This window comes from Gadus morhua, chromosome 2 (assembly GCF_902167405.1).
Source record: "Gadus morhua chromosome 2, gadMor3.0, whole genome shotgun sequence".
Taxonomy (NCBI): domain Eukaryota; kingdom Metazoa; phylum Chordata; class Actinopteri; order Gadiformes; family Gadidae; genus Gadus; species Gadus morhua.
In genome coordinates, this window is record NC_044049.1 from 6,482,725 (window position 1) to 6,493,778 (window position 11,054).

The 11,054-nt window shown below is 41.4% G+C and overlaps 1 protein-coding gene across 1 annotated transcript; it reads right to left on the reverse strand.

Moving 5' to 3' along the window:
- Positions 1-2,894: 2,894 nt before the first annotated feature.
- LOC115561070 (chaperone protein dnaK2-like) lies at positions 2,895-6,446 on the reverse strand. The gene is made up of 2 exons (XM_030380868.1): positions 6,221-6,446; positions 2,895-5,137 (listed from the first exon to the last, which is right to left on the reverse strand). The coding sequence occupies exon 2, from the start codon at positions 5,091-5,093 to the stop codon at positions 3,726-3,728; it is 1,368 nt and encodes a 455-aa protein (XP_030236728.1). The 5' UTR covers positions 5,094-5,137; positions 6,221-6,446; the 3' UTR covers positions 2,895-3,725.
- Positions 6,447-11,054: the final 4,608 nt, after the last annotated feature.

Consider the following 11,054-nt stretch of genomic DNA (forward strand, 5'->3'; position numbering starts at 1 on the left):
ATATCTGTACACTTACAAAGTTACCAATGCCTCGTTTTATATGTTAAGACCCTTATTATACTACCAAAGAAGTGTCGGGCTACTTCTAGCCTTTTAAATGGTTTATAATAGCGATTTAGTTTTTACCATTACAAATGCCCCCATCGTTCCAAGTTTATAGCGTTTTGTTAGAATCAGCTAAAAACAGCCAACTGAAGAATGCGTACTCGTTACCATATTAAACATATCCCAGATTTTACACCGGATTTGTCCTGTAATGGTACGCGCTCTATGCTGAGAACCACGGGGGCCCCAAGAAATACCCTTTTAAATCCATAACAGTCATATTGATCATATTCCATTCAGTCCAACAGTCCACCTCCTCGATGGTGGGCTCCTGGGAGCCAGCTCTGGCCTGCTCTCCACAGCTGCCTGCTGGCACTCCCCCCTGGTGGGAGTGCCACAACGTGACACTGGGGATCAGAGTGAGCGCTACCTCGGGAGTCATCCTGCTGATGGTGGGAACGTCGTAGCCAGAGTTGATGAAGTTCCCCGTGTACTGCTCCAACTGGAACTCCCTCAGCCACAGGTAGATCGCCTCCGCATCCTGGGGGAGAGAGAGACAGACACACAGGTTGAGAGCAAGACAGGCAGGAAGACATACAGATAGACAGATGACAAATGGAAAGGAAGGCGGGCAGACGGACAGACAGACAAGACAAACGCACAGAGAGGCATACAGACAGACATGCACATGGCGAGGCAGACGCAGACAGACAGATTGAGAGGCAGCCAGACATGCAGACCATATATAAACAATCAATTAATACACAATATACACAATATTATTCTGTACACCTTATTACTTTTAGGCATACTCAGTCAGGGGGTAACCAATATACTATAGCAGTGGTCCCACCTTGCCAGTAGCTGCTGTTGGTGGACAAAATGCTGGGTGAAGCCCTTCTCTGGCGCCCTCTGGTGGTTCACAGTCCGCCTCTGTGGCGCTCCTGCTGCAATACAGAACAATCAGTTTTGTTAATTTTTTTAATATTATTAGTCACACGCGCATTAGCGAACTGGAGCAGAAGTCTGTGGTAGCCGTGAACTGCTTTGAGTCAAGGCATCCTCAAGTGTGAAACAGGTAACAAATAACCAAGTCATTAAAATATACAGATAAAGGATATGAAGGGGATATAGATGAGCTATATGGGAGTTTACAGATACAATATAAGTGTTAGAATTGATGGTTATGTCTTCATAATAGCAACATTTATAAAGAAATTAAGATAATGTTGTCAGTTCGGATCGTTACAACATTTAAACAATAATGTAATCTGAAAAAAAAAAATGTTGAAGTCGAACACACACACACACACACACCCCCCCCCCACACACACACCCCCCCCCCCCACACACACACACACACACACACACACACACACACACACACACACACACACACACACACACACACACACACACACACACACTGGCTCAGTCCGCACTCCAAAACTAAACAAAATAAGCAGATCAGTCCAAGGGGCTGATCCTGCTGCTGGGATGCATGGCGCAGAACCAGATCTGTGACAGAAACAAGAAACGTGACTTACTGAACTATTCGTCCAGCGGCACACCAAGTTTAATACAATGAACACACAAAGCATTTTTAATTTACAGCTAACCCGTAAATAATATAAATATTATAACCATGACCAAAGTGACGAGGACGCCAGCGCGCGAAAGAGTTGAGGAAAGCCCTATATACAATTTCCTTTAATCGACATTTTTGACTCATTTTACACTTCGTATTTTAGTTAGCGCAAACATTTTAATGTCCTGATTGTTATAAACAATTAAAACGTTCCCTTGGTGTCTGGCTCCTCCTTTGTTATTCACTGTTGCTTTCCACCCGATCAGAAGGAATCCTGTAGGTTTTCTTCACCCCATTTCCCCCCAACCTCCTTACATAGGCTATGATTCTCAGTTTTATTCAAAGGGAGTTATTAAATGGAGAACCCTATCCAGAAAGGTGTCGGGGGAATCCAGACGGAACAGCGCCTCCCCGAGTGCCCCCGAGGCAATGACCCCCTCATGTGTGGGAGGTTATTCTTCATGCTCAGTGTGTATGATCATGGCAAGCTGCATTATAGGAATAAGGAATAGAGAACCAGATCAAGGTTCTAATTTCTTAAGATGGAATGTGGGATCTATCTGAATTTTCCACATTGAGTGTGAGCAGACGGGAATGTATTCTCTTAAAATATGTGTTAACCTTCGTAATAACAAACTCAAACGTCAAACCACATTTTAATGCTGGATCCATCTCAAACAATTGAATTCAACTGAGAATATGTCAGACATATTTGTTTTTTAAAACAGAAACAGTCACGTGACATAGACGCAGGCCTTTAAAATACTTTACAACTTTAAACATAAAAGCTTGTGATGTTTTAATGGTTTTATTGTATTTTAATGCTTGTTTTTTTGTACGTTTAACGTGGTTAATTTTGTTGAGAATTTGTTTCACAGAATGGTTCCCGGGTAAAGAAACTAGAAATGTTTTTGAGTTATGGTAAAAGATGTGTACAACAACGTGTTCAATTTTAAAAGTTATATTTTGGTTAGAACAAACAAAATGTGGTTACAACAGACAAAACCATCGGTCCTGAATAACGCCAGCACCCACCACCACGTGGTGGGCTGTGGGGTGTGTGGACTCTTTCTGCGGAGCTGCATGCCAGGCCCTTCTTTACATGTTAAAAGTGTAGATGAACATGTCGTTTATATCTACATTTAGGGCATTTAGCAGACGCTTACAATGAGTACATTTGTCAGAAGAAAAGTCTGACTGTTTGCTTTTCCTTCATCGCCTCTCTGCTTCTGTAGAACACTTGAATAATTAAACTCAAGAGTGACTTGAAGAATAGTTTTTTTATTGGGTTCTGTAAACATACAGAACAGACATTGCGACACATTTGTCAATGACGTTCTGTCCGCCATGTCTCAACACTGCTCTACAACAACATGTGTAGGTTTTACTATGTCTGTTTACATCCTAACTAATTATTAAACAGTTGACAAAAAAACATATTAATGCACATGGTGGACTGTTGGTATGGAAATACATAAAAGAAAAGTAGCCTACATTGTGGCTCCTGATAATCAGTTCTTAGCCTTGGTAAACAAAGTAAACAAACATAAATGTACTTCCACCGGACCCTAATAGCACCGGGAGAAGATTAGTTTAGCTGCAATCTAAGAAGTTGCTTATGACGGCATTGCGACCCTTTAATACAACATTCACGGCAGAGGTAACCAGCCAACACTTCCCCACATATCTGTATCCTTCCCAAGCTGATTCTTATGTACATTTATTACTCTTATTTCTTGCTTACCTGTAAACATACACAGACATTGCGACACATTTGTTAATGACGCCATGTCTGAACAGTGAACACTGCTCTATTTCACCGGACAGAAAGTGCACCAATGGGTCATAGCCACCCTGTGGCGAAGATGAGGTACTTCATGCATTACATTATGCCTGTGTAAGATAAGTGGAGCACAATTTCAACTTTAAGATGAAACAAATAACAAGAAGAATGACCATTGAACTAATGATGGCAAAAATAAGGACTTCACACAATACAATTATATATATATATATATATATGGGGGGTGTACTTATCTAATAGACACTATTCTCCTTTTGCAAACTTAATTTTTGGATACGACGAGCAAGGTCATCTCCTTAGCCAGTGGTGAGTGGAGGGAGAGGGTATTTGGATGGTGGTAAAATGGATGCAATGATGATCAGAAGGAGGGAAGGGGTCAATGGATGTAATTCTTACATCAATACCCCTGGTAAAAACTAAATCCAGTGTACTTCCTGCATTGTGGGTGGGTTCTTTCACATGCTGACGAAAATTTTGATCATTAAAAAGATTCAGGAAAGGTTTTGTTTGGACAGGGATATTAAAATCCCCAACTATAATTATTTTATCATCGTTGGAACATATCATGTTCAACATTTGTCTAAACTGAGAATAAAATGGTGTTACTGGATTATTGGGCGGCCGATAGACAGTCACAGTAAGTAGGCCTTCAGGCTGTTTGATCCTCAATGCTACATATTCAAACGATGGAAAAACACCAACGTCAAATTGCTCCGATACTGAATATCTCTCAGAATAAATAACGGCGACCCCACCCTGTTTTCTAACTCTATTTCTAACTCTATTGCCGTGATGAAAGGTGAAACCATTTGGACAAGACTCCCTCAACCGATTGTCAGCAGTATCGTCATTAAGCCAGGTTTCAGTTAAAAACATAAAGCTAATATTTTTTTCAGAAATCAAACCTTTCAAAATAGCGATTTTACCACCAGAGAGGGATTGAATATTCAAAAGTGCAAAGTTTATCATCATGGGGATGATGGGGTTACACAGCTTCTCCAACTCCTTCAGCTGGTGTTGGTACTCCTCTTTCTCCGCTAGCTGGTTGTTCTCCATCCAGAGGATGGCCTGCTCACACTTCTCCTCCACCTTCTTCCTGTCCTCCTCACTCACTCTGTCCTTCAGGTTGTCTTCCCGCAGGCTGCTCTTCATGTTGAAGGCGTAGGACTCCAGGGCGTTCTTGGCCGCTATGTTCTCCCTCTGTTGCTCGTCTTCTACCTTGTATTCTTCTGCTTCCTGCACCATCCTCTCGATGTCTTCCTTGCTCAGGCAGCCCTTGCTCAGGGGGCCCTTGTTGGTGATGGTGATTTGTTTTCCCGTGCTCTTGTCCACAGCAGACACGTTCAGAATGCCGTCTGAGTCGATGTCGAAGGTCACCTCGATTTGAGGTACCCCTCTCGGAGCGGGCGGGATTCCCGACAGCTCAAACTCGCCCAGCAGGTGGTTGTCCTTGGTCATGGCTCTTTCTCCTTCAAAGACCTGGATCAGGACCCCGAGCTGGTTGTCGGTGCCTGTGCTGAAGGTCTGAGTCTGTTTGGTGGGGATGATGGTGCCCCGTATGATCAGGGGCGTCCTGACTCCTCCGTCCGTCTCGATGCCCAGGGTTAGGGCTGTCCTGCCATGGTTGGGGTAGGCAGCCTGCATGGTGGCCTGCATGGCGGCACCGTAAGCCGTGGATGAGTATGGGAGTATGGGGATAGCTGTATGGGAGTTTACAGTAAAAAGATAAGTGTTTATTATTAATTATTATTAGTTATATCTTCATAAAAACAACATTTATAAAGAAATTAAAAGAATGTTGACAGTTCCAATAGTTACAAAATTTAAATAATAATGTAATTTGTAAAAAAGTATGGAATAATCTATAGGGTTAATCTAATAATACAGCTTTACAAATATTTAATAAGTATTATTATACATCTATATTATTATATAGATTAACTGACTTGAGAAAACTCTATGCTAGAGAGAGGTAGAGATGCATAGTGTCATACTGTTAATAATATTTATGGAGATGATTAAAGACAAGTCTATCCATGCAAGTCTTTCAAAATGTACTTTTGATTAAAAATAAAGCGTTTCTTTACCTTTAAGCCTGCAATCATCTTTCAAGATTGTCTACAATTTTAAAGGATTTTCTTGGCATTGACATATTAAGCCAACATTCACATTGCCAAAGCAGAAAAGGTCAAATAAGATACAGCATAAGATACAAAACATAGTACAAATTAATTTTCCTGAAGAAAATCCTCATGTAACTTGCAACTTATCAATGTCCTTGTCCGGACAATCTCAACTCTGTACCAGACACGTCATTTTCATATCTCACGTACGTGTCATCTCTTTCATGACCATGTGTGCCAGTAAATTTCCACACTTCTGTGAACATGTCCATTTATCTTCACTCTTATTTGTTGGCACTGAAACTCTCAGTGCCAGTTGTAAAGCTGTAGACGATAACTGTTAAGAGTCTAAAGAGTTATCGTCCATAGCTTTAGAACAGGCTCAAGTGTCTAAACTTTAGACTCCTGAGTCTTCATGGCAGAGGCGGGATCTTCCCTTGAACAAACTATGCTTTGTGTATCTAAATACACTTTGAATCTTTCTGATACTGCCTTATGTCACATTGATGATGCCAATCATCAATTGTCAAAATTCTAAATTAAATGTAAGTTCAGTGAATGTAATCCAAATTGCATAGCTCCAGGCTCAAGTGGATAAATTAACTATAGAAATAGGCTTGTTTAACAAAACATGGAACATAGAAATAAGGGTTTGCTTACATTTGTCGGTTTTCTCAGTCTTGTTGATCGTTTCAGGCTTCTTCTGGTCATTTGACGGTACTGTTGGTTGTTTTATACTAAACCGTGGTCCTCTAGATCGTTCTGGAACATTCTAGTTAGCGCCCACATTAGGGTGACGTAGGCCATAAGGCGCAGACGAGAGCATCAGAGAGGAAGGATGACAAACCAGCAGAACAGGTTCTTCACATCACCTGATCATCCAGAGAGAGCGAGATCGTCAGTCTGAAAACAGTCATGAAATGACTGAAACACCGTACCAGCAGCACATTTTACCACGTTATAATGGGAAAAAGGACACCACATTTGTACACATATCAGAGGATGAGAGGAAACAGAGGTTAAATTCTACAAACAGTACAAGCAGTGGCGGAACTCGGGTGTGCCCCGGGACTGAATGAGTTAACTCTCGGCAACCCCATCCACCCTATTTGTGTATTGTATTTGTATACACATATACGTATTTTGCATCGGCGGAACTCGGGTGTGCCCCGGGACTGAATGAGTTAACTCTCGGCAACCCCATCCACCCTATTTGTGTATTGTATTTGTATACACATATACGTATTTTGCATTTTTGAAGAGACTTAATACGTGTATGTTGGGACTCTCTTTTGATCACATCTGGTAAACATGCCCTCTAATATTGTGGAACTCACAAAGATCATTGAAACATACAAAGAGGTATTCTATGAGCTGTTCAGGTTATGCAAAGGCACCATTGCCATACCTGTGAGTACAGCTACCTGTGAACGAAGCATTTCCACACTTAAATCTCAGCAAAACCTACCTTAAATCTACCATGGATGATGTTTGAATCAATTTTTAAGTGTAGAGTCAAGACGAGCAAAAGCCCTGGCTTTTGGTGATTTTGTGAATTGCTTTGCTACAAACCACAATAATTGCAAAATACGGCTGTTGTAAGATGAATCGGTAACACTTTATAATAAGGTGCCATAATAAATGGCAAACTAGTCATTACCTAACCCTTAGTTTCTATTTGTAAATTGTTACTAAAATATCTATTTGGCACAAGTTAATAGTTTTTTCGTCATTAATTAAATATTAGGGTTAGGGCCCTAACCCTAACACACGGCGCTAACCCTAACCATATCACACCTAGCCTTAACCCTAACACACAACATTAACACAAACCCTAACAAGCGACACTCTGTGGTAGGGGTGTGACCGGGTTCACGTGTACACGTGTAACCGGTTAGTAAATCATAACCGTTTAGGAAAAATCAGTAAACGAAAACCGAAGAAAAATAAATAATAATAAAAATGTTATCAAAAATAACACATAGGCTACTATTTATTTAGCGATTAATAAAGCTACAAATGTTCCACTTCGACAACATTAAGGAGCTAATAAATGCATGCGATAAATGTTAGGTAATTGAACACCGGGCATAGGCTACGTCATACGTGGCCACTGAGTCACATGTGTAACGTAACAGCCAATCAGCGTTCAACCGTCAAACTCAGTGCAGTGCAGTCCGGGCGAACTGCAGCTTGGAGGAGAAAGTGAATGTTGCCGTTTGCGACTCCCGGAGCTCTATATATAATATAATAGTAGGCTATATAATATAATATTTGTATAGATAATATCACGGCCAAAAGCTCTGTGCGCCTCCGGATGGCCGTAGCGCGGGGAGCTGTCATAGGGATTGGGCTTCTCGGGGTTTGTTTACCGGTGTTGCTATGTTTCCGGTCTTGTGTGTTCCAACGGTTCCAAATGTGTACAAAGTTACACATGTATGAAACCGGGCTCGGGCTCATAAATACAGTCAATGTGTCGGGCCGGGCTCAGACAGAACGTGCACGGGCTCGGGCCGGGTCGGGCTTGATTTTCTGGGCCCGATCTAAACTCTACCCTCCATTGGTCGTATAGCGCGACTGCGGTCCACTTAAAAAATAAAGAAATAAAAAACGGTTAACCGTGTACACGAAAAAAAAGGGTTTGTGTAACCGTTTACAATTTTTTGGAACCGTTCACACCCCTACTCTGTGGTCAGTGAAAAAAAAAGATTAACTTGTGCCAAATAGAGATTTCAGAAACAATTAACAAACATTAACAAAGGGTTAGGTAATGACTAGTTTGCTATTTATTATGGCAGCTTATTATAAAGTGTTACCGATGAATCTATGGCAAGTTAATGTATTTTGCAGTGGCGTTGGGTAGGGATGGGAATTGAAAGGAATTTCACGATTACGATTCTGCTTATCGATCCGATTCCTTATCGATTCTCTTTTCGATTCTCATTGGGTGAGAAAATAAGTACAAATGTGTTTGTTTGTATTAAATCTCTTTAATATCTGATCAGAAGTGCGTCTAGTATTAGGAAATTGTACATTTTCAAATCAATTGGTCTAGACAAAAAAATATATGTTTGGCTATTTAAGCCCAAATGCCATCATTATGTGCCATGAAACTAAAAACACAGACTGAAAACAGAGATGTATTAGATGGAAATACCTAATAAACCGTTGGAACACACAAGACCGGAAACCATAGCAACGCCGGTAAACAAACCCAGAGAAGCCCAATCCCTATGAGAGCTCCCCACGCTACGGCCATCCGGAGGTGCACAGAGCTGTTGGCTGTGATATTATGTATACAATTATATATTATATTATATACTATTATAAATAGAGCTCCGGGAGTCGCAAACGGCAACAATCACTTTCTCCTCCATGCTGCAGTTCACCCCGGACTGCACTGCACTGAGTTTGACGGTTGAACGCTGATTGGCTGTTACGTTACACATGTCACTAAGTTGTGAAGCTGTTGAACGCTGATTGGCCGTCATCACGCGAAATTCGCGTCAAAGTTGGAATACTTCAACTCGAGCGAATTTGTCGTGGCACAAATCCTCGTGAACGCTCGCCTGTGCATGGCGAAAGTGTGGCGCGACAAATCAAAACTTGTCGCCGATACACGTCTCTACGTTCAATTTGTATGGGATCTTGTCTCCCTGTCGCGTTTGGTGTGAATGCACAATGCGCTTCTTCCTCGCCGGCGCTGTCACGTTAAAATTGTACCGGGGGCGAAAATTGTACCGGCCTACGTCATCGTTTGTTTACATCCTGACAACCTGCCCGGCAACAGACGACGCGATGCAGAAAACATGTTTCCAAACGACGAAATAACATAATACAGATAGAGGATCGCTATCTGTATTATGATAGATAGCGATAATACTTGTTTTTACTTTATATTTGTATTGTATTTAATTGTTTAATCGAAACAATAAAAAAAATTGCCCGCGAAACGGGCGATCGCGTCAAATGACGTAGGAGGGTTCTTGAAACATAATACAGATAACGGATCGCTAGATAACACTTGTTTTTACTATATATTTGTATTGTATTGAATTGTTTAATCGAATTTAGCTAGTAAACTGAGTGTTTTAAGCAGGTTTCATAGTCTAGAATGTTCAAGAACCTTCCTACGTGATTTGACGCGTCATTTGACGCGATCGCCCGTGTTGCGGGCAAATTTTTTTATTGTTTCGATTAAACAATTAAATACAATACAAATATAAAGTAAAAACAAGTGTTATCGCTATCTATCATAATACAGATAGCGATCCGCTATCTGTATTATGTTATTTCGTCGTTTGGAAACATGTTTTCTGCATCGCGTCGTCTGTTGCCGGGCAGGTTGTCAGGTTGTCAGGATGTAAACAAACGATGACGTAGGCCGGTAAAATTTTCGCCCCCGGTACAATTTTAACGTGACAGCGCCATGTTTGCTGCGTTCTGAACCAAAACATAGCAGCGTGTGTGTGACGTCACAACGCATTTGCCGCGACCGGAACCAATAAGCGGAATCGTTAAGCAGGCTTGCTAATGATTCCAAGGAATCGGTTGACTCGGCACCGGTTCTGAACAAGAACCGGTTCTCGATTCCCATCCCTAGCGGTGGGTCAATAGAGGGTGCTAGGGCGCCGCCCCTCCGTGAAATATTCAGTAGAAAGTATCTGCCAACTATGATGAATGAACCATTACAAATACGAAATAAATCAACAAAAATGCATTACGTTTATCCTTGTTTAATTGTGTGATAGACCGTACTTGCCTTGCAAGCAACCATTTAAATGCCTCTGAACGTCAATTCTTTGGGCTAGGCTTGTTATTGGTCAATCGAAATAAAGCCCTCCTTCAAGTCAGGGGTGCCAGTAACGATGAAGTCTATGTGAGTGCGCAAACTTTTTGCTGTCTATCAAGCAGAGACAGCTTTTCATTGCCGCATGAAAAATTTACTTTAGGTCAGAATTTTGTAAGCCCCGCACAGGATTGGACAATTCAGCGAATCAATCAAATAGTGTACCTCCCTCAGCAGCATTCCCGCAACACCACTACATGCAGAGAAGAGATAGATAGCTAACTAGCAGGGAGTAAAGTTAAATGCACTTTCCAGCCATTTCAGTGGAGGAATTGGACTCCCCAAGCAATTTCAGTGGACTTACAAGGAGCAAGTAAGTTACATATTAATTTAATCTTTCGGCCTGTACAAAATGAAGCAATTATCCAATATTTCTAACTGCACTTGAAATAGACCATGAGACTCACAAAAAATGGACGCTACAGGACCGTCCGTGATCATGATTTGCCTCAGTATCAGAATAATAACCATGTGTCAAATAGCAATGGCTGGTGGAATGGCCATAGTTCTGTATATGCAGTGGAAGTTTGTCAAGGCCCTGCAAGTCAAGATGAATCTGAATGAATTCATCGGTAGTGGCCATCCCCAAAATGCACCAGAATACAGGAAAACAAATCGACCAAATTCAAATCTTTCTAGGGGAGG

Bases quoted from the DNA above. Each gene is read 5' to 3' on its own strand.
- LOC115561070 (XM_030380868.1), bottom strand. From the start codon at position 5,093: ATGCAGGCCACCATGCAGGCTGCCTACCCCAACCATGGCAGGACAGCC.